The sequence below is a fragment of the Nestor notabilis genome, unplaced genomic scaffold (assembly GCF_000696875.1).
Source record: "Nestor notabilis isolate BGI_N333 unplaced genomic scaffold, ASM69687v1 scaffold26947, whole genome shotgun sequence".
NCBI classification, from domain to species: domain Eukaryota; kingdom Metazoa; phylum Chordata; class Aves; order Psittaciformes; family Psittacidae; genus Nestor; species Nestor notabilis.
In genome coordinates, this window is record NW_009935563.1 from 3,160 (window position 1) to 23,877 (window position 20,718).

Consider the following 20,718-nt stretch of genomic DNA (forward strand, 5'->3'; position numbering starts at 1 on the left):
TATTTTTGTTAGGTTTAAAGGGATGTCTTTAATTAGTCACAGTATCAAGAACTAATAAAAAGTAGAATTACAATTGAGATAACTGTGAAAAATTTCTCTTCAGTGCATGAACAAGGCTGAAGAGCTCTACACAATGAGACTGTTGTGTGAAGAATCCCTTATCACTAATGCATTGTTTCCAAGAATATACACACCCCTCCATGTAAATTAGCACCCCCAGATTTTCTAACAAACATTTCAATTGGGTCATTATCTGACTAGTGATTTTGAATGTGCCATTCTTTGACTACAAACAATTATAACATTGATTTGCAATTACATTTTTAGTAGAAAGCACTGCCAAAGTCTTGAAATACAAAAAAAGTCTTAAAAAAACCCAATCAAAAACTGTGGTACAGAAACTGGTGCAGTTGCTGTGTCTCAATCTGAAAAACGTGAAGCATACCAGCAGATTATTCACACAGCTTTGCTTTAAAAGGAATGGGGTTTCCAGTCTTTTCCCTTCTAACCCAGGTAAATGTAGTCCAACATTGCCAAAGCCCACAGTGATGACCGTGTGTGGACGACCCTTGAAATCTCCATACAGTTCTGACAAGAAGATCTGCTAGATGTCTCCTTCAACCCTCCTCTTGCGAACTGTAACAGGAGAGAAAAAGGGGTTTAGTGTTTATCATTTTAACTACTCTTCATTATTTCTACAACATGAAGTTGCTACATAAAGTTGGTAATTAGCAGAGTATTATCCATCATTTTAAGCTTATGCTTTAGCAGTGCTTATTGCCTTATGCAGGAACAGCTTCAAATACTTGTGAGGAGAGACTTGTGGGAAACAATGATTTTGCTTGGTAAGCAGATTTAGCCACTACTCTTTTTATACATTGCAGCTTTCTTACTGAAATGTACATGGCTTCAAAAGAAACAGTACAAGAGTTTCACAGTGCATCTAATATGATTTATACACGTCACCAAAAAAATGTTACATTCAATAGCCTAAAACATTCAGTTTGTTAATAAAAATATTCAATTGTCAAAAAATGCAAGTGACATTTATGAATAAAATCACTAAAAGCTCACATGCTGTTTAGACTTAAGAATATGCAAGACTGACTGAATGACTGGAGTTTTGCTTATTGTTTGTAGTGGTTTTAATTGATATTTTCTTTCTTCCCCCTATCAAATTGTGTTTTCCCTATCTGTGCAGACATAAGGCTAACTGTCTTCAAAATTACACAGGGCATTTCAATTAATATCCATTAGCAAGCACATCTATACACAAAGTGACTCTGTTCTCAAATCCACTCATTGGAAATCATGCAGTTTTATAGGTATTTGCAATCTGAATTGATCTTCACCTTCAGATCAAAATAACAGAGGCAAAACTGTTTTGTTTAGCCTCTCTCTTCCTGTCTCAAGAAATGCTTTAAATACAGTTTAAAGAAACAATCAGAATAAAATCTCACTAGGATTTTACTATTTACAAATCAAAGGTAGTGCTTACTTTAAGAATAACCCATAGACTTATCACAGAATCATAGAATGGTTTGGATGGGACCATAAAGCTCATCTGGTTCCAATCCCAGGCCATGTGCAGGGACACCTTCCACTAGACAAGGTTGCTCCAAGCCCCTGTGTCCAACCTGGCCTTGAACACTGCCAGGGATGGGGCAGCCCCAGCTTCTCTGGGGAACCTGTGGCAGCGCCTCAGCACCCTCACAGGGAAGAATTTTTTCCTAGTACCTTATCCAAATCTGTCCTCTGTTTGTTTAAAGCCATTACCTCCATTTGAATCCAAATCATTTTCAGTGACAGCAGTTATGTACAACTGCTTCCATCAAGTCACAGAACAGATGGAAGTTTTCAACCTTAGACTTCTCCAATCATGCAGTTCAAAGCAACACATACACAGTTTCAGACAAAGGAAAGGGAAGTACTACACAGCGTAAGCAAAGGAGAAAGATGATGTAGACTGTTTTTTAGAAGAAACGTACAAAGACAGAAATGAGATACTTTGAACATCCCAGTTTTCAGTGCTCAGTACCCAACTGGGTATTCAGCGTAAGCTGTCTCTGTAGCTTCAGGGCTGGAGAGATGAAAGGGTATTTGCAGAAACTTTTACTCGCATACTCCAGACTAAGAAAGCAAAGAAAAAAGGCAAGATATCAATAGAAACATAGATTTCCAACCGTCAAACACCAAAATGAGAAGTAGTGAAAAAAGAAACCTTACAAGAAAGCAGAGCATTAGGACAAAAAGATAAGAATAACTGGTTTAAAATCTAGAGAAAGAATTACGCAGTGTCCGAGTGTCTTCTCTATGCACTATTCTTTACTCCTCCACCATCTCTTTCAGAGCTGTTCTCCTCCACTTTAAACTTTAGTCAGAGTGGAAGAGCTCTTTAAACCAAATTCTAATTTCCTGTCATTCTCTCTAATGTGTCCCTGAACTACTAGTCCTACTAAACTGGCCCATTTTAGCGGCCCATTTTCACGCTCAGATGTGTAATCCTTACCAAAAAGCATCTAAAGCCAAAAGGTTTAATTAAATGGAGTTTTAAAATGTAGTTCTATTGAAATAGATGGACTACGTTATCTTCTTGTAATTGAGAGCTTCAAGTATTTGACATTATTACACAAATGATTTCCATTCATGTGCTATTTTACTAACCAATTCTCTGCTGGTCCACTTAGTTAGGATTCTAACAGATAAACTCCAACAAAACTTACTGCAGCAAATAAAGATGCCACTGCTGCAAGCTACCTTTCAGAGAGGCAGGGAAGGTACCTGTGCATGAAGAGAACCATGAGGGAAGACATACCCAGCCCAAGCTTCTGCACATGACAGTACGTGCAGTTTCCTTGCTCAAGCAATCCAACTGAGACAGGGTGTGCTGGCATTAATGGCAGCATCCTGCACTATTAATTTCACTCTCAAAGAAGTGATGAATCTTATCTCAAGAAAACTCATCAAAAATATTATTTTCCCTCTCTTTGCCACAACTCCTGTAGAATTTGAATGTTCTTGTTCTAGACTGTGCTAAAAATACACAGTTCATTCACCTGAACACCCTGCAACAACATAAAAGAATATCAAGCAGCAATAGAAGAGTAGGAATAAAGCACAGGATAAATCTGAAGCTGACGTACTTCGTATTTTGCTATCCTGGTAATGTCAACAGAAGAGCAGAAAAAAAACCAGACACCTGCACCACACACACATTCATTTAATAGTCATTCTCTGCTGACAGGACTTACCCAAATCATTATTTTTTGTGATAGCTGCAGCTGCCCTGGCTCGAGGTCCCTGTTGTGTGAAATGGTATCCAAATTTGAGGATCTTGGTGTTTTCTTCGAGCATCTTGGCAATTTCTACTTCTGCAATTGTGCCCAGCTGCTGCCTCTGTTAAAATAAAAGATACACAAAGACAAGAGAGCTTATGTGCATTCAGCCTAAAAGAGATCAGAATACTTTCATTACATCAGTCAACAAACACAGATCCATTTTGATTAATCTAAAAGGCAGCAGGTCACAAAATATATTTGTGTGCTTTAAAGCACAAGCAAGCACAGAAGTGACCAAGAATCAACTTCAATGGGATGCTTCTGAGAATCTTACAGATGATAATTCATGGGGTTAAGGTATTTAAAAGCGAAGTATTATGGAAAGTTTATCACAAGCTGCCTTCTAAAAATACTCAGTCAACTAGGAGAGACTGTTTCTGACTACGATATTACCCCCACCTCACTTACCTGATTGTCAATTTTGATCTCTGTCAATGTTTCGTTGTCTTTCAGTGCATCGACCAGTGCCAGAATTCCAACTCCAGTGATGAAGTTTGATTCTATGTTTAAACTTTTTAATTTTCTGTTTACTCTCAGCATATCTGCAAGAGCCTTTGAACGCAAGAAAGCATCATTAAACTTTCAGATTTTGCTACGGTACATCATAGCACACAGTGATGACCTTTTCCACTAAACTAGTTCAATAGGAGCAACAAGTCCACAGATGCGCGGCGTAACTTTGCAAGTTTTCACTTACTGAGACTGAAGTGAGTCTTCAACCAGGCATTATCTACATTCTCCTTTTAAATAGTATTAAGTCAAGAAAAGCCCTTTCTCATTACAAACTAAAAAGCTACACAGAATATAAATTGTCTGAAATTAGCATATTGGACCAATTCCATTTTGTCAGCCTTCACAGTATACAATGAGTAATGCAAGCTGCTAAGTAAAGGCCAAAGAAAGGGTATTAGTCAAGTGAAAGAAGAATTAGATATGGTTGATTTGTAAACAGGAGATCTGACTTGCAAAATGCTGTGTCTACAGATTTGGTAGGAAGAGGTAAAACTCAAAGCTATAAGCACAGCACCAGGATGCAGCTGAAAGCACTCTTATGGAAATGGCATACACTCGGATCTTATTTCTGAGAAAATAAAAAACCAAGAAAAAGTAACTGCTGAGGTTCACTGTCATAAAAACCATAACCTTTGAAATATTTTTGTATCAAGTCACAATGCAAAAATACTCCAAGAAAACCACACCTGGGAAAAGAAGCCTTTACAGGCCATTGCAAATGTTTCAGTTCTACTGAGAAGGAAATTTGTAACTGACCCAAACCAATGCTCTCTAATGTTCATTCAATGGAGTCTTTCAAAATAGTTTTCTTTCTAATTTGAAATTAAAACAAATGCAGAGGATTGTCCTGGCAAAAGTTAGAGACATTTTCTTACCTCTTTATTTGTAAATAAATCAGATAGTGCTTTTAATTCAACATCAGAAAAACAGGACCAGATGACAAATGCTCAAGTTTGCATTGTGTCAAACTAGATACCTTCACTAATGTCATGCTTTATATGCCAATGCTTTAAGCCAATCTTTGGTAGCAGGGATATCAGAGAAACAGGTGCTTTACACTGTAAAAACTGTAGTTAGTTGAAAAGGGTTATGAGCTTTTCCAGTCCTCAAATGTGTTTCTTTTAAAGTTAATTTTGAATATACTACTGGCTCCTGGAATGAACATTAGGAAGTAAACAATTAGGAAAAAAAGAAAAATAGGAAGTTAACAAAATGAAAAATCAAGGGGCAGGGACTGCAAAAAAGGAATTCTCACTCACACATCTGATGCATGGCTGCATGTTAGTCAACTAGCAATCACTTACCAACTTTGGTACAACAAAGGTTTGTTGAAGAGAACATACTTTACAGGGTAACAGAATTTAATCATTTTCATCTCTAAATATTTAAACAGGATTCAACTCAATCCCTCACCATTGTCTTTCCATCCCAACTTCCCCTGCACCCTGCTTAAGCACATCAGCAAGAGTACTTACAACAGCAACAGGGTCATTGCTTCGGGTGGCCGCAAGGCTGAAATTCTTCACATGCGTGTTGGTTTCTAAGGCTTTTGCAAATTCTTTCAGTGTTGGAATTGGTATGTTCTTGAATTAAAAATAGCATTTCACTCTCTTGAGATATGCAAGTTTATCCCCTCCCCCCAACTTCTTCCATTATCTTATTCTCTTTATGGCAAAATGTACTATATTAACTATCACTGTTCTCCAGCAGTCTCACAGTAAAGGCTACACATGCAGCAAAGCTGTATTTAAGATACAACGGCTATTAGAGTCTCAATTCTATAAAGCAAAGTCATCTTTACTACATTGACACAATTGCAGTAATATAAGTGTTAAAAATTATTTAGCTGACTTGGAACTGTTACTGAGCAAAATATACATGAATGAACATTCTGCCACCTGCATCAAATTAACCTCTCACAAATATAAAAGCATTTAGAGCTTTGGACTGGTGAAACCATTAGCATTTCATTCTCCGTGTTATTTTAAGTATAATTCCAGAATTTGCCAATGCATAGCTTGATAAGCTTTTACAGTGAGTGTAGTAGTAACCAAGCTTGAAAGGAGTAATTTTAGATAATTAGGGTAGCAAATTTCTCAGTTTATTGTATCAGAAATTTTGTTCTATTGCCTTTTTAGGCATTTATTTTGGCTAGCATGTCTCTATTGTACAATATTCTTAAACACATTTTACTTTCTTCCTTTAGTAAGGGCAACAAATATGCCAGGCTGGTAGTGAGGCTGCAGATACCAGTCTGTCACTGCTGTCTGCACTGTAAGTCAAGAGTGTTACAGCTTTGTTTTCTTTCACACAGATGTGCAAAAGTTTTAGCCATGTTTAAAACACAACTGTTACACTTACGAGCAGAAGCTGCCCTAATTGCCAACAGCTCTTTTATAAAAGAATTGTAAGAATGTCAGGTACAAACATCACGTTGTCTGCAACAGTAGTAACTGAGAGCACATTGCTTCATCAAGGATAAAGGATTCAAAGAAGTTAACTCCATGATGGTGAACTGCTGGAACCGTTGCCAACTTGGCAGCAACAGAAATCTGGGCAGTGAGAAAATCTAAGACTTTAAATACACATTTGGCAAAAGAAACCAAGATGGCTTATCGGTTTAGCTCTGGGTTTCTGAGATTACACAAACACTACAACACTTAGCAGAAAGGCTGCTTTACTTAGTACAAACCTGACATGCTCTCTTACGAGTTTTAAGCTGCAAAACTCTCATGCAGAGTTTTGCAATTTGAAGTATCTTCTACTGAGCAAAAGCAGCATATTTACTGCAGGCTTCAGGTAATTACCTTGATGTTATTTAGATTAACTTCAACAAGACGAGAATCATTATCTTTAATCCTTTGCAGAGTTTCCTCTACATTTGTGGGATTTGGTGGCTCATCAAAAACAGGCAACATTTTTTCACCTTTTACTATATCTGAAAAGTAAAGCATTTAATTGTAATCAAACAGGTCACATCCTTCGCTGTGAATAAATGATACACATACTAAATATTTTCTGTTTTTAAAGATCATTGATCTTTACATCTCTCCCCCACCCAAATAGCATACCATCCTCTCCTGACTATATTTTCATAAAGTTCTACTCTTTTCCAAAGGCTCTCACAGCCTTCCTGCTTTCCTTCCACACCAGAAAGCATATAGGAGTTGCATTACAAACACAAACATGAAACCTAAGACCCAACAGACACAAATACATGTTTTTGCCTACTTTTATCCCCCAAAAGTGACACAAAATTAGAATAAATTGCAATACACATTTTAATTCCACTTTTGCCAGAATTCAATTGGCAATATTTTAGACATGCACATTTCCAGCTCAAGACTAAAGAGTGCTAGTGCAACAGAAAATAGTTAATACTATAGTAACTGTGTGTAGTACAAAGAACTCATTTATCTAGCACTTGTGTACACACTTACTTGAGAAGCTGTCTTTGTCAACCCCATTACTGCTTCCTACTACATCACAGAACTGATTGTTTGTTATCAAGTTGGACATTCCCAGTATAGCTGTAAAAGGATAAAAAGAAAAAGCAAATAAAACAATTTTACTGTTTCTGATTAATTCAGCTCAGGTTCAGAGTTCCTTTAATAACAACTGGTGCTTGTAAAACACCCCGTTATCAGAACAATAAGCTATTCAATCGCTTAATCATTTAAAGAAAAGTAGAAAAAAATAATTAATTGCAGACTTTTAAGCGGTCTTTCACATCTTAGATTTGACCTCAGCAAGTTCAAGCATCAAGCTTAAAAGTGCAGCTCAGTGACAAAATTACTGACATAAGCTTTAAGAATAGAGGTACATAGTAGCACATTCTGCATACAAAAAAAAGTAGTACCATACACAAGAAACCCCAGCCAGTCTGAAGAATGAGCTTAGAGGGGTTGAGTTTGAAAACCAGGCATCTTTTGCAGGCCAAAATAATCTCCTTTCCTGTAAGTTATCACAAAGTAACAAAGTTGACACACTACAAGCAAGCTGACTATAACATGATCTAGTTTCTATCACAAACACAACTTCCTCTAGTCACATTTCAAAGAACAAATACACAAACACATTAATTATAGATCTTTCTTGTCTAAATACACACCAGCCCATTCGTATTTCAAATACAACTAACCTGCAAGGTCACCTAATTCTGTGTCTGTGGCACTGGTCAAGGCTTCCTCCAGTTCTGGATCAAGAGTGAATTTTTCTTCTGCGTAAGACTGTACAGGCTTTTGCTTGGGGATAAATATTTTCCCTGGAATAAAGAAAATGAAAAGTCTGACGTTATTTCATATTATATTGCAACTTATCTTTATTCTTTTCTGTATTTATGGAATATGTATTACGTAAATCTTGAGAAGAGCACCACACCAAGGACAACATAAAGAAATGAGGTTTCTTCTTCAAAAGTCGGATACGGGGAAAGAACACGAACAGGAATATGACGTCTGTATCATGACTCCAATCATTCGTTTCTTGCCTAAGGATTAGAAATATATAAATATAAGCCTCCTTTACACATTTCAAAGAGCCTAGGTAAAGTGCCTATAAGGAAAATTTAGTATCGCTAGAGAATGAGGACCACTTTCCTCTCAAGGGTGAAAGGGACCCAGGCAGAACTGTAATCTGAATGTGTCAGAGAGAACATAGCAAAGTATCATCTGAAATCATGGACCTGAGTATTCACTGCAGTTTTACAGCGTAAATGGTATTTCTGATTTCAGACGTTAACTCAATTTTTAAGTAGAAAAGGGAGATGCCCGAGCTGCTTGAGAAAACCACGGTCAGTGAACAGCACAAAAGGGGACAACAGATTACTCTGCCAATGACACTATTTTCTAAAATGATAGTTAGAACGGTCACAGAAGATTCAATGGAAAAAGGAGCAGTGGTAATACCACATTCTGCACAAACTTTGTAGTCATTAAGGACAGGTAATGGGAAGAGCTATTCTAGGAGGCATGCTAACTACGTAGACCTCCGTTTAGAATGCCTAAATCCTGCATATATCTTCAGCTGAAAAGTTAGGGTAAGAAATCAGAATATGAGAAAACTAACAGTTATTCGGAATCAGTTCAGATTAGAATGATTTAGAATTGACCTTTCAGAACTAAGAAGTCTGCCACTGGTTAAGAACCCAGGAGAGGTAAGGGGTGCTGCGGTTCAGGACAAATTAACATGACACTGTACTGTATGAGACAATAAAAGTGATGCATTTGATGCAAGTATTTCACATCTAGAAAACTGTGACTCTCATCTTAACAGTTACTCAAAGTTTTTCAAACTTCCCAAGTTGCCCGAGCTATCAGCAGACAGAGCTGTGGGAAAGGAGCTCCAACTGCCTTTCCTGGGTTAGGAAGTGGTGTTGATAATCTTCCTGTGAAGTCTCAGTGCTAATCCAGGTACCCACCCTCTTCCATATCTATAGCTATAAAACATTTCTGCACATGAATCACACTAAGCTCATCCCAATTACATGATGAAAACCCACCATGCACCAGAATCAGCTGGCCAGACGCCTAAGACATTTTTAACTTGAACTGCATACAAGCATATCTTGTTACATGTTTGTACTAAGACTAAGTTTAGCATTTTTAAATACCTCCCAGTGACAAGAAGCTTTATAGGGATATTTCAGTTTTATTTCTGGGAAATTCCAACAAAGCAGGATTTTGGATTCACCACTTGTGGAAAGCAATGCCTGAAGTCAGCTCCTGGGTCCCACAGCAGGACACAAAACCCGTAAAAGCATAACAAAACCCATCCACCTTTTCTCTCTCTCTAAATCCCTATCCTAGATTACAATAGTATGTAGTTCATTTTCTTTTTATAGGAACTTAATGCATGACCACTAGCACAGATTACAAAGAAGCATATCAGGTTTTGCCCTGACAACACAGTCTGATGACAAAGGTCTGTTGCTAGCAACACAGTATTTTTGTTCCTGGGTTGCTATTTCTTTGCAAAGTTGTATAAATGGTCGTTATCCATAGTCAGAAGCAGAAAATAAATCTCCTTACATAACTGTATTGACTACAAACAGCAGCTGAAAGCAGCTGACATGCATTACCACCCACACCTCAGGACAGTGCAGAAGTAACTATGGTTGTGGTGATTCTGGAAGAATAAATGATTTATGAAGAAAACCTTCATAAATTGAAGGCTCCAGCAGCAAATGTTGAAGATTATTTTGATATAATTGGTATAATGCATTTCTACTCCCATTGTACCACTACCACCCACTGGGGAGAGAATAAACTTGTAATTTTCAGAAGAGAAGAGAATGTTTGATGAGGTTTTCATTAACCTCTGAAAAGTGTATACATGATCTAAAGCCTTTCATTAGCTATGTGTTGTTTTCCCTCAGTAATACAGGCCAGTAAAAAAGTGAGGATCTCAGAGTACAAGGAGGGAGGAGGGAAGTGTGATGCGAGCACCTGAGCCTTCATTCATGTCATCCTTTATCAGCAGGCTGCGAGTGAGAGAAGGAAACTCATCTCAGTTAAAAGCAACTTCATGAAAATTCTGCCTGGTTCACCACACAGTACTCACAAAAAACTGCTTTTCCTGGTGTTACTGTAATTCTTCAATACACAGGTTAGGAACTTCTGGTTCTAAACATTTCCTTCATAAGACAGAATTTAGCCATACATGCCTGACTCTTAAGGTAACCTAAAGAGCCACAAGTATACCCGGTTTTTATTAAAGCAAAAATGTTAAAAGCCACTCTCCTCCAGAAATGTTCATTGCAGCCAACTGCAGTCACATGAACTGGGTCAGGAGCAGTTTTTGTTACAAAACAGGTCACACCCTTGTGTATATAATGTCTCATTCACTGGCTTCACCTCATCCTTGCCCAGAGTTCAGAGGTTTACCATGCACATACGAAAGTAAGTCCTTCCTCACTCCCCACGTCTAGTAACATACCTCAGAAACAGGTAAGACCCCTGTGCCTCTGGGGACAATGATCTAACTCAAGGCCTGCTGCCAAGACAGTTTAGCAATTCCCTTCCCTTATGTAAGCTTTAAAAAACCCCACAGACTACACATCTGTGCAGCCCATGAGCTGAATAGCTTTCCTGGCCCTCGAGTGGAACATTTCCAAATAGCAGGGATTTGACCACATAAAGGAACAAGACATCCTCCTTTTCAGCCAACAAGGATACTGCAAAGGTTAAGCCATACAACAAAAAAAGAGGCAGATTTCAGAGTTGTTCACATATTTTTGGTAGTAACTATATATTCAGGTCTTCTAAGCCTTTGCCTAAGGAGTTAAATGATACACACATCCCAGGATTAATTCACAGGCTTTTTTTGCTACAGAATGAACTTCCCAGTTCCACAAAATCACATTGTTGAAAAGGCAAAACCATTGGATGATGTCTGTTGAAGTGCCCATGACATTTCATGCACAGACTCACAGTATCTAAGGTGGGACTAAAAGCCTTGCAGAAACCACATCTGCTCAGTGATGCCATTCACTGCATAGAGCTGGTGCTGTTCTCACATACCCCACAGTCCTACCCTCAAGCTATTAGGCAGCAAGTGACCTCAACTTGCAGATCAGAAGAATGTCCAAAATCCACTTTGCAGTACTCTGTTTGCAGAAAAAGCATCAAGTGTCACCTGAGGACAACTGAATACAAGCTTGTCTCATCAGTGACTTCATGAAGAGCGAGCAACATCTGGTAACTCCTTACATCTTATGTTCCTTAAAGTTTCATCAATCCAGAAACTGATATAATCTGCAATTCACCAATCACCGACTCCTACCATGTGACAGACTTGGGTTCATCAATTCACTTCTAAGCACAATTTAATAGTATTTTTTTTAATCCACTTACAAGTGACTTCCTCGGGGTCTTACTGTAGAAACTGCACTGTTACTCATTATCTGATTACAGAGCACATAGCAGTGAGTTAGAAAACTATTTTACATTAAGGCTACAGTATCCCATGTTATTTTGTTCTAGTGGTCTTCTATGGAGAATGTCAATTCACCAAGTTGTTTCTCCAGAGCTCCTACAGAATATTAGCTTCCTTTTAAACATGTAACACACTTCCTTTGAAGACCAATGATAGAAAGGCAAACAGAACACAGCATCACAAATCCTACTGCAACAGAAGCAAACGGTGATCTAGAGCAACAACTGATCAGGGCAGCAACAAAAGAGCTCTAGCCAGGTGACTACAGTTTCAGCCTAACAATACTTACTGGGTGACAGCGCAGAGAAAACCCCCAAAACAAAACACCAAAACAAAAACATTAAAGAGGAAGTTACATGAAATGCAAATCTACACAGACAAACATACTCCAGCAGGACTGCAGAGGGAGAGCTGGAAGAGAAAGCCACAATTAGGAGAGTGCAAAGGCTAGAAACGCAAAGCATTAATGCCTTGCACTGGCAGCACAAAGTACATTACTGATGTCAGATACAGTTTTATCTCAGGTGCACTATCATCTTTTGTTCTTCCAAGAGAAGTGATGAGTATTGGTCAGACTTAGATGTGTGGAACACACTGGAGGGCAAGAGCCTTCAGCACTGAAGCCTCATTTCACTGTTTAGATGACAGATCCTTCTCCTTGCACTGTGCCTCGTAAAATCTTTATGACATACTTACGTACACAGATTGAGACAAAGCTAGTTTTGTTGAAATTATTACCACATTGCTCTCATGAATCTCTGGAACAATGCTTTACTGTATGGTTCAGCACTTAATTAGAACAGAATGTGACTTAAGTCCTTAAACCGTGTTTAAAAACAAAGCATGTTTTTAAGAATGCTTTTAGGAACAAAATCAAGCAGTGGAAAAATGCAACAGAAGATAATTTAGGGATTGTTAAACTTTACATTTCTTTAGCACTGTTCATATCACTGTTATCAGGAAACTTTATTTCACATATACATTTCATAGCACACAGCAAAAAGAGCTCCAAAGACTTGAAGAAAATCACATCATCTATCAGGGAAAGATGATGCAACATTGGTTTAATAAAATGTTACCCCAAAATGAGGTACTTAGGACAACTGGAAGAGAAGATTTTCCTTTACACTGTAGTAGGGAAATAAGATTACCAGAATCATTAGCAAGCCAGGTTGTTTAAAATTAACCCAGGGTAAGCTGCTTTGGTAAGCCTGCAGGCCAAATTGCCACATGGAACATTCTACTAGAATCAGAAAAGGAAAGAGATTTTCCCCTTCTTGCTCCATAAAATAATTAGACAAAGTTAGAGCAATGACATCACCTAGGCACACACAAGTATTTTAGCAAAGCCCGACCAACAAAAATGGCACCAAGAAAACAGCTGCAACTCTAATCCATCTCTCTTTCTCCTCAAAACTTATAAATCTGAAGGTTACAGTTGTCAGTTTTCTTTCATATTTTTAGTTTTAATGAAAGTAAGAATTTTATTTTTCATATAATTTTCCCTTCTTTTATGGTACTGAAATGTTATGGTAGAAAATGTTATTAAATAGCAAGGGTTTTTTTAAAAGATATGGGAAGTTTTGCTAACTGAACTGGTATGACATATTGCAACATAAAGGCAGACTGCTATTTACTATATTACATAAAGGAAATGACATTTGATCTTTCTTAACCAAGATCTGCATTACAGCTGGACCCTTCTGTTTTTCTCCATGATTCACACACATTTTATCTCCCCAAACAAATAGTTTTCCATGGGCATGTATACATAAGATGACTTTAAAGAACCACCCATCTGAATGAAGCACTAGCACTCACTAGAAAACCAAGTACTAACTAGAGCAAATCCTCCATGCCCAGCCTCACAGCCTGAAGAAGCATTTAATTCACTACATTCAATATACTGCATTATCCTAAACTCAGTTACTCTTAGAGATCCAAGCAGCAAACTCCCTTTCTCCTGTAAGCAAAGAAGTGTCACAGTTACCTTCCAATGAAAGCAGTGTAAACTACACAAATAAGGCAAAACACAGTGTCTTGAGGAAGCAGTACATCACATACAACACAGCACAATCAAGTCACAATTTCTCTTCCAAAGGAAAGGAAAAGAGAGACCAACATTGTCAAGTAACAGCTATCTGGTACAGGGAAGAGAAAATACAAATACCCCAAGCAAAATTTTGCATGGGATCTACACCACCATCACAATCATGTATACAAACTCAGCAGATGAATGCTCTAGTCTAAAATAAGCAGCGATTCACAGCAGAGAATTAAGTAAAGGGTTTCAAACCCTTCAGAAGAGATGAGCCTGTTCATCTCAGGCAGCTGGAATGCAACTTACCAAACCATTTACTGAAGTCTTACTGCAGCAGATCTGCCCTGCTGCTGGGGAAGGTTCAGACAAGCTAGGGTTCACAAGCAGTACACAAACACTGAGGTAAGAGTTAAAAGCCTCATTCTATGCCTATGTGCCCAGGACTGGGAGTTTCTGTCCCTACCAGTAGTGCCTTAGTAAGTCACAACAAACTTGGGAACTCTTGCTTTGGGGGGGGAATAAATAAATCTATTCTTACATATTTAAGATTCACATTCTTTAATTTTCTCCAGAAAAGGGAAACACTTCACATCCAAGTCAGCAAGATGACTAGATCCAAAACAAAGATTTAAAATCCCAGGCTTTAATAATGGGTCCGCTCATTGGGAAAATGTTTCCATGGTTTTTTCACCACAAACCACTGCCAGATTTCAAAGCTGCTTGCGATGTTAACTATGTAATTAGTTAATAATAACTATGCAATCTTATTAGACCTGTCAGTAAGGATACTAGAAAAACAACATGATTGCATACACCACTTGCCTGGCCTTGTCAGCCTACAATGTCTTTGAACATTATCATCTACCACGACATCTTTCTACTGCTATTTCTTCAATGTATCACAAAAGTTACTGTTGTACCCAGCTCCACAGGGCATCAACCACAGGCACAACAGCAGCATTTGTTATTACTGATATAAATCAGGGGTAGCTCTTACTTTGAGGATACCACCCCCATCAGAACTTTGTCATCTGATAAAATCTTTGAGTCTTGTCTCCTTCCTGTGCTGGATACAAACAGCACAGCAGCCCCAGCGTCACAAATGCCTGAACAGGAAGCATCCCGCCTCTGCACAGCAGCACTCGTTCGGAAACGCCACCAGTTAAAAAGCATGAGAGCTGCCAGTGCTTCGATAAACTCTGGTTCACAGCAATTCTGGCTAGTCCACTTCAGAGATTTCATAACCACCTACACCAACCGGAAAGGGTGGCGTTACCTTTCTTTTCTCTTGTAAAAGGCACATAGTCTTCCCTGTCTTTGTGCTCAAGAGCCTGCTTCTCTAAGTACGCCAGGAGCCGTTCCCTGTCGAAGGGACCCGAAGCCTTTTTAGCAGTCTGGTCTTTCTGTCGGAAGCCTGCAGGCAGCAGTGCATTCTGCAAAACAAAATGGAGCATACAAAGTACAGCTTAGGAAGTCTGAGTGAACACCTGCTTACTTTCATTTCCCTCTTCCTTCTCCCTCTCCTCAAGGTTCAGACGCAGTGCATCATCCTTTTTAGTCAATCTTTGATCCCTTGCCCACTTCCTTTTTTTGGGGAAGGGGAAGGACACAAGATAATCTGTTCTTTATATACCAAGAATATATTTAAAAATAGAGCACTCTGCACTCTGAAGAGGACTGAAAAAATACTTTAAGTACAATAGCTCCCAGCACTAGAGTTACTAGGTAATTTGCATTTATTTTCTAGAATGAATACTGTTTAAATGAGAAGTAGTAAATAAAACTCAGCTATTTACAGCTTAGACATTCAGCAAGAGACTGCTTCCTCCATCACTTACATCCATGTGTTTCTGAGTCTTCAAAACAACTGCCTATACTGTTGTATGGCATTTAACACAGGGTATTTCTACTTTTGATGTGATTCAAGGTGGGGTGGGGGTTTTTTTTGCCATCATCAACATATTTCAGCTAAAAAAAAAAAAAACCTAAACAAAAACAAAAAAAAAAAACAAGCAACAACAACAACAAAAAAAAAAAGGAGGATATTAGTATGGAAAGAACATGGTATTTTGAAAATCAGACTGTCGTAAAGGACAACCAATCACTTTTGCCAGTTCTCCTCCGTTAAAATGTCTAGAAACCCAAAGCCAATTAAAATATCAAGAATATTTTGCAGTGCAACAAAACAGGTGATCATAATACTCTTAAATGACACCCAAGCATCCAGATTAAACTTAATCTTGGCACTATTAAAGCAAGAACAGACAATTAGGAGGTGAAAACACATCTTGGACTCTGACATTAGCTGAGTATCAGTAGAAGACATAGCTCATTATAACAGAAGGCTAAAATGTTCCTTATTCAACACCCCAACCTGGTATCATAATTCAGGAGCTGAGCTATTATTTGCCTCCTCTTTGTAAAGTCTGCATGAGGATAGGAATAGATTGAGGCTATCAGATACAGGACCAGAATCTTTGGAAGAGGTCAGCACTCTCCCTTTCCCATCAAACTCCAACGGTGGAAGCAACAAAACAAAAATGGATGCAGAAGGGCTATTTACCAGACAACACTGGAAACAGGGAAGTTAAACAGGTCTTTCTCAATAAACCTTCTTTTCAAGAACACAACTCAAAGCAATTTTTATTATAAATACGTCCCAGAAAGCTCCTCCTGACAATTCCTTCTTCCATTTTTTTCTACTGCAGTTGCATTCACATTGCAAACAGGAAATAAACAGTTGAAACATTACATACACAAATATATCTGTAAATAAGATCATGAGCAGACTAGGAAAAAACTGTTCAAAAGTATAGTGTACAAGTAAAAAAAGTCTCAACTTATTTCAGACTAGTTTCTAAACAAATGAGAAAATAAAAGTTCTCTTGGCTAATACCTACCTCAGGGTCAAGATCATCCAAAACAGTTTCCAATTGTTTCAATTCTTCTTCTGAAAGTTTGCCAAGAATTTCATCCTCATCCAGATCTTTGTACTTGTCCAAGTCCTTTCGAAATGGGAGCGTCATGACTCGAGCAGTAGCAAGTTGCTCAAACACTTCAAAACTCAAGTCTTATTCTCCACCAGATCTATAAAAGAAGAAAAGTTTTTTAAAGAAGTAACAATAGTTAAGGGAAATATCCCAAGTACAAAGCACCTCCAACCTCCAAATACATCTCTGAAAGGAAAGCTTTTTCATCCAGTATTCGTATCTACCTGTTACTCTACAACAAACAAAGAGCACTTGGAAGCTGTCTACACCTTGCCACTTCGCTGACAAGAATCCCGTCCTGCCATGCCCTTTTCCACCAGTAGCTAAGCTAATATATATGTTCAGATGAACGCCAGACCCAGTTTTCTCAATGAGAACACCAAGGCCATAATTCCCACAGAGCTGGGCAGGCTGCAGGGCAGGCTGGAATAAATGCCAACTACACCTAGTATTTATGAGTCCAGCTTAATACCACTGTTCTTTTACAGATATCGCAGTCAGAAGGAGAGCTAAGATGCTTTACATTTATTGTTGCTGCTGCTGAGAGCAGTAAAGGAGAACTTCACTACAGGCAAGCTAATTGTTTATTACTGACTCATATCCCTGTGTATCACCTACAGAGGGAACAAAGAAAGTTTGTCTCCAAGTTAATTATAGCACTGCCATTGAAATAACATTGTTTTGTTCAAGGAAAATTAAAACATCTTGATGAAAGGCTTATGGAATACAGCTGCTAAGTAGCAGCACTCCAGGCAGCCCTACAATCCCCCCAAAAATTAAAAATACAGAACAGACTGCTAACTGCTCACTAAATATTATACTTAGAGGAAACTGGGGTCCTTCAGAAGATGTGCAGCCTATATAGTACTTCTCACAGACAGGGAGAGCACAGGGAACCTTTTTTCTAACAGTCACAGTTGTTAAGCATTTGGCTTGTAAAAAACAAAGAGCTGATCACAGCAGTGCTGAAGCTGACAAGTTGGTTTCTCTCATTTTTCTGTAAGAAATTCTGGGATTCTCCTTTTGTTCTGCCAGGTTCTTGCTTCAAGTTGAGCACATGCACAAAAACGGTACCTTGAATGACTCTTTGTAAGCAACCAAGAGTGTCCACAATGTATTTGAGGAGCAAAAGCTAGATCCATACGTTCAGGCATATTAGCCTCCCTAACAACCTGTAGAAATACTCAACACAGATCAGACATGCAGCAAACATTATTTGCTCTCCAATGGCCCACATTCCAGTTTAGATGCTCACACCATGTGTACTAACTGCGTTAGTTCAAACCTGCACTTACACTGTACGTCAAAACCAGATCAATTTAAAGTTATTGCCTCTTAAGTAAAAGAAGGGCCGTATATACATACTACACCATGGAATCCTGCTTACAGGATTCCTTCACCTCAGTTGTTTATATCAAGAAAGGTTTCCGTGGCACTTACAGTCACATACAGTGATATTTTAGTTTAGAGACACTGAACAGACATGCGCACATAAAGGCGCATCCACACCATTCGGTCAAGTTTACCTGTAAAGTAAATCTGGCTTTAACAATTGCTTTTGCAAGAACAGTAAATTTTCAGTTCCTACCAACCTCTACAGCAGAATGAGGAATAGATTTACAGCTATTTTCAGGATGTCTGCTTTAAAACAGTATTACTAATATTAACACTAGATCTTACTTGTAAACCACAGTTGACATTGATAGGACTTAATCCCAAAACTGAACAACCAACTTCAGTAAAGTTCCCTCAAGCATACTGAAAACCAGGAGGAATCCTCAATTTCATGGTATATTATGTCAAAAGAACAGTGTCTGGCCTCCTCTGAACTACAACCAATGTTGAAGGAGCTTGGACCTTTTACAAGAGGCCACAGAGCTGAAAACATCAGAGTTTAATGGCTGCAGAAAATGCAGAGGGTAGAGCACCTATGTTTTTCAAACCCATGTTCCAGAAGTAACTAAAGGAGTGTCTCTATGGTCTGGCATGCCTCCTACAGCTTTCATAGTCTCCTGGTATTGCTCCTCCAGGTGCATAACAGCTGAAGGACAATTAGCTGATAGCTGCAGCAGATGCCACACAATCTACATGCACATTTCTCATTCCAAGAGCCTTAATGTTTTGCCCTTCCTTACAGTTCAAGCCGTTACACACTATCATAAGAGGAAAACATTTCCTGCAGCCAATTACACAGCATTGTTTGTGACCAGGCTGCACCATCTGAATCCTACATCAAGACGCTGCTATTTACCACATTTCTGCATGTCCATTTGCATTCAAATATTAAAAGGTGCAGTTTTAACAGGTAATTATAAGGAACAGAAGAGAGCATACTGCAGAATAATGCTCCCCTTACTCTGAAGGAGAGCAGCACTGCATAACCATACATTACATTTATGTAGGCTGTATTTACTCTCTATGAATTGCTGTAAAATATTGTCACCCAAAATTAATTACCTTTTATTTAATGCATCAGTATGTTTTACATTGGAAAACTACTCATCCTCTATAATACATCAATTAACATTCAGGTCATAACCCTTAGTCTCACTTGTGTCTATAATGTGATCAAAGTAGCCATTTCAAATCCTGAGCTAGAGTGCTCAGACACACACATAAGAGTGAAAAATGGAGCAGCAGAGAAAAAAAAAAAAACCAGCCCTATTTCTGTAACTGAGCCTTCACTTCAGCAAGAGGAAGAGAATCACATGTGGCCTGGCACATTTAAAAAGTTTTGGCCATATTTTCTAATACCTATCAATCAAAAGTATTTTTTAAAACACGAAAGCATTCTTAATGTGAGACACCTTTAAGAAGTTATGCTGGTGGCACTGATTAGCATGGCTGTACTACAGGATTCCTTGGTAATGACTTTGAGAAGCATTCCCTACAGCAGAAACAACAGCACACATGACACTAGAGAACATGCTAAAAATCAGGTTTTAAAACATGGTGTCAGGAATTCTCACTGCCTAAAAAGGGCATAAAGGCCAGCTGAAGCCCTAATCTAATCAAAAGAGCCCCTTCACATCCCATTAAACACATTTGGTACTCTGCTTTCCAAACCTCACTGTAGCACTACAGCAAAGATACATGCATAGCAAAGTACAAGATTTTAGAAGCAGCACTTATTTAGGCTGTGAATGTTTGTGGCCCATCTCACTGCAAAATCACACGCAAAACAGTAACCATCAATTTCGGCTTTGCAAATACACTTTCTTGATGAGCAGGGCTAGTTTTCTTTCGAGTATCTTTCTTAGCTTTACCATGAAAACATTCTATATGTTACAAGTCCAAAGGGCTAGTGTTTGTTTTTCAGATATATAAACTACAAAGTACTTCACTCTAGCAACTTCATAGTTGCAACAGAAACATACAGGGAAATGGAAACAAAGCCATCGCTTCCAATCAATCAAATTTCAATTCTCTATTTGCTAGGCAGAAGTGGAACAATCAGAAATGAAGATATTCTGCTGGACATCAGAGACACATAAATCTTGCCATTATTCCTTCACCTGAGGAATCCATGGACAACTGAAGAAATCAGAAGACAGCAGTAACTTTAGGGCATTTCATAATTACCTGAATCATATCCTGAAAGACTGTCAAGCAACTTTGACATACCTCTTCCCTACAAGTTAAAGTACTTGTTTTGTCCTGTGTGAAAAAGTATTTTTAAAACCCAAGATTCTAGAAGATAGCTAGCTTCCAATGTTCTTGCAAAGATTCACCCACCTCCCCCCTAATTTCTATTATATTTAATAACACAAGTTCTTGGGACTCTTTAGCAGGAGTAACCCTTTAGAAATATCCTACCCACAGGAAACTACAGTCTTCTTAAAGTCCACCACGAATGGTTTCCATAACTTGGATTTTAAAACAGAAGCAACATCATGAAAAA

At 38.3% G+C, this 20,718-nt stretch overlaps 1 protein-coding gene across 1 annotated transcript; it reads right to left on the reverse strand.

The window, feature by feature from the left end:
• Positions 1 to 214: 214 nt before the first annotated feature.
• TMOD3 (tropomodulin 3 (ubiquitous)) lies at positions 215 to 16,915 on the reverse strand. The gene is made up of 9 exons (XM_010017910.1): positions 16,728 to 16,915; positions 15,104 to 15,260; positions 7,993 to 8,115; positions 7,292 to 7,381; positions 6,659 to 6,789; positions 5,327 to 5,434; positions 3,747 to 3,890; positions 3,252 to 3,396; positions 215 to 636 (listed from the first exon to the last, which is right to left on the reverse strand). The coding sequence occupies exons 1-9, from the start codon at positions 16,851 to 16,853 to the stop codon at positions 605 to 607; spliced, it is 1,056 nt and encodes a 351-aa protein (XP_010016212.1). The 5' UTR covers positions 16,854 to 16,915; the 3' UTR covers positions 215 to 604.
• Positions 16,916 to 20,718: the final 3,803 nt, after the last annotated feature.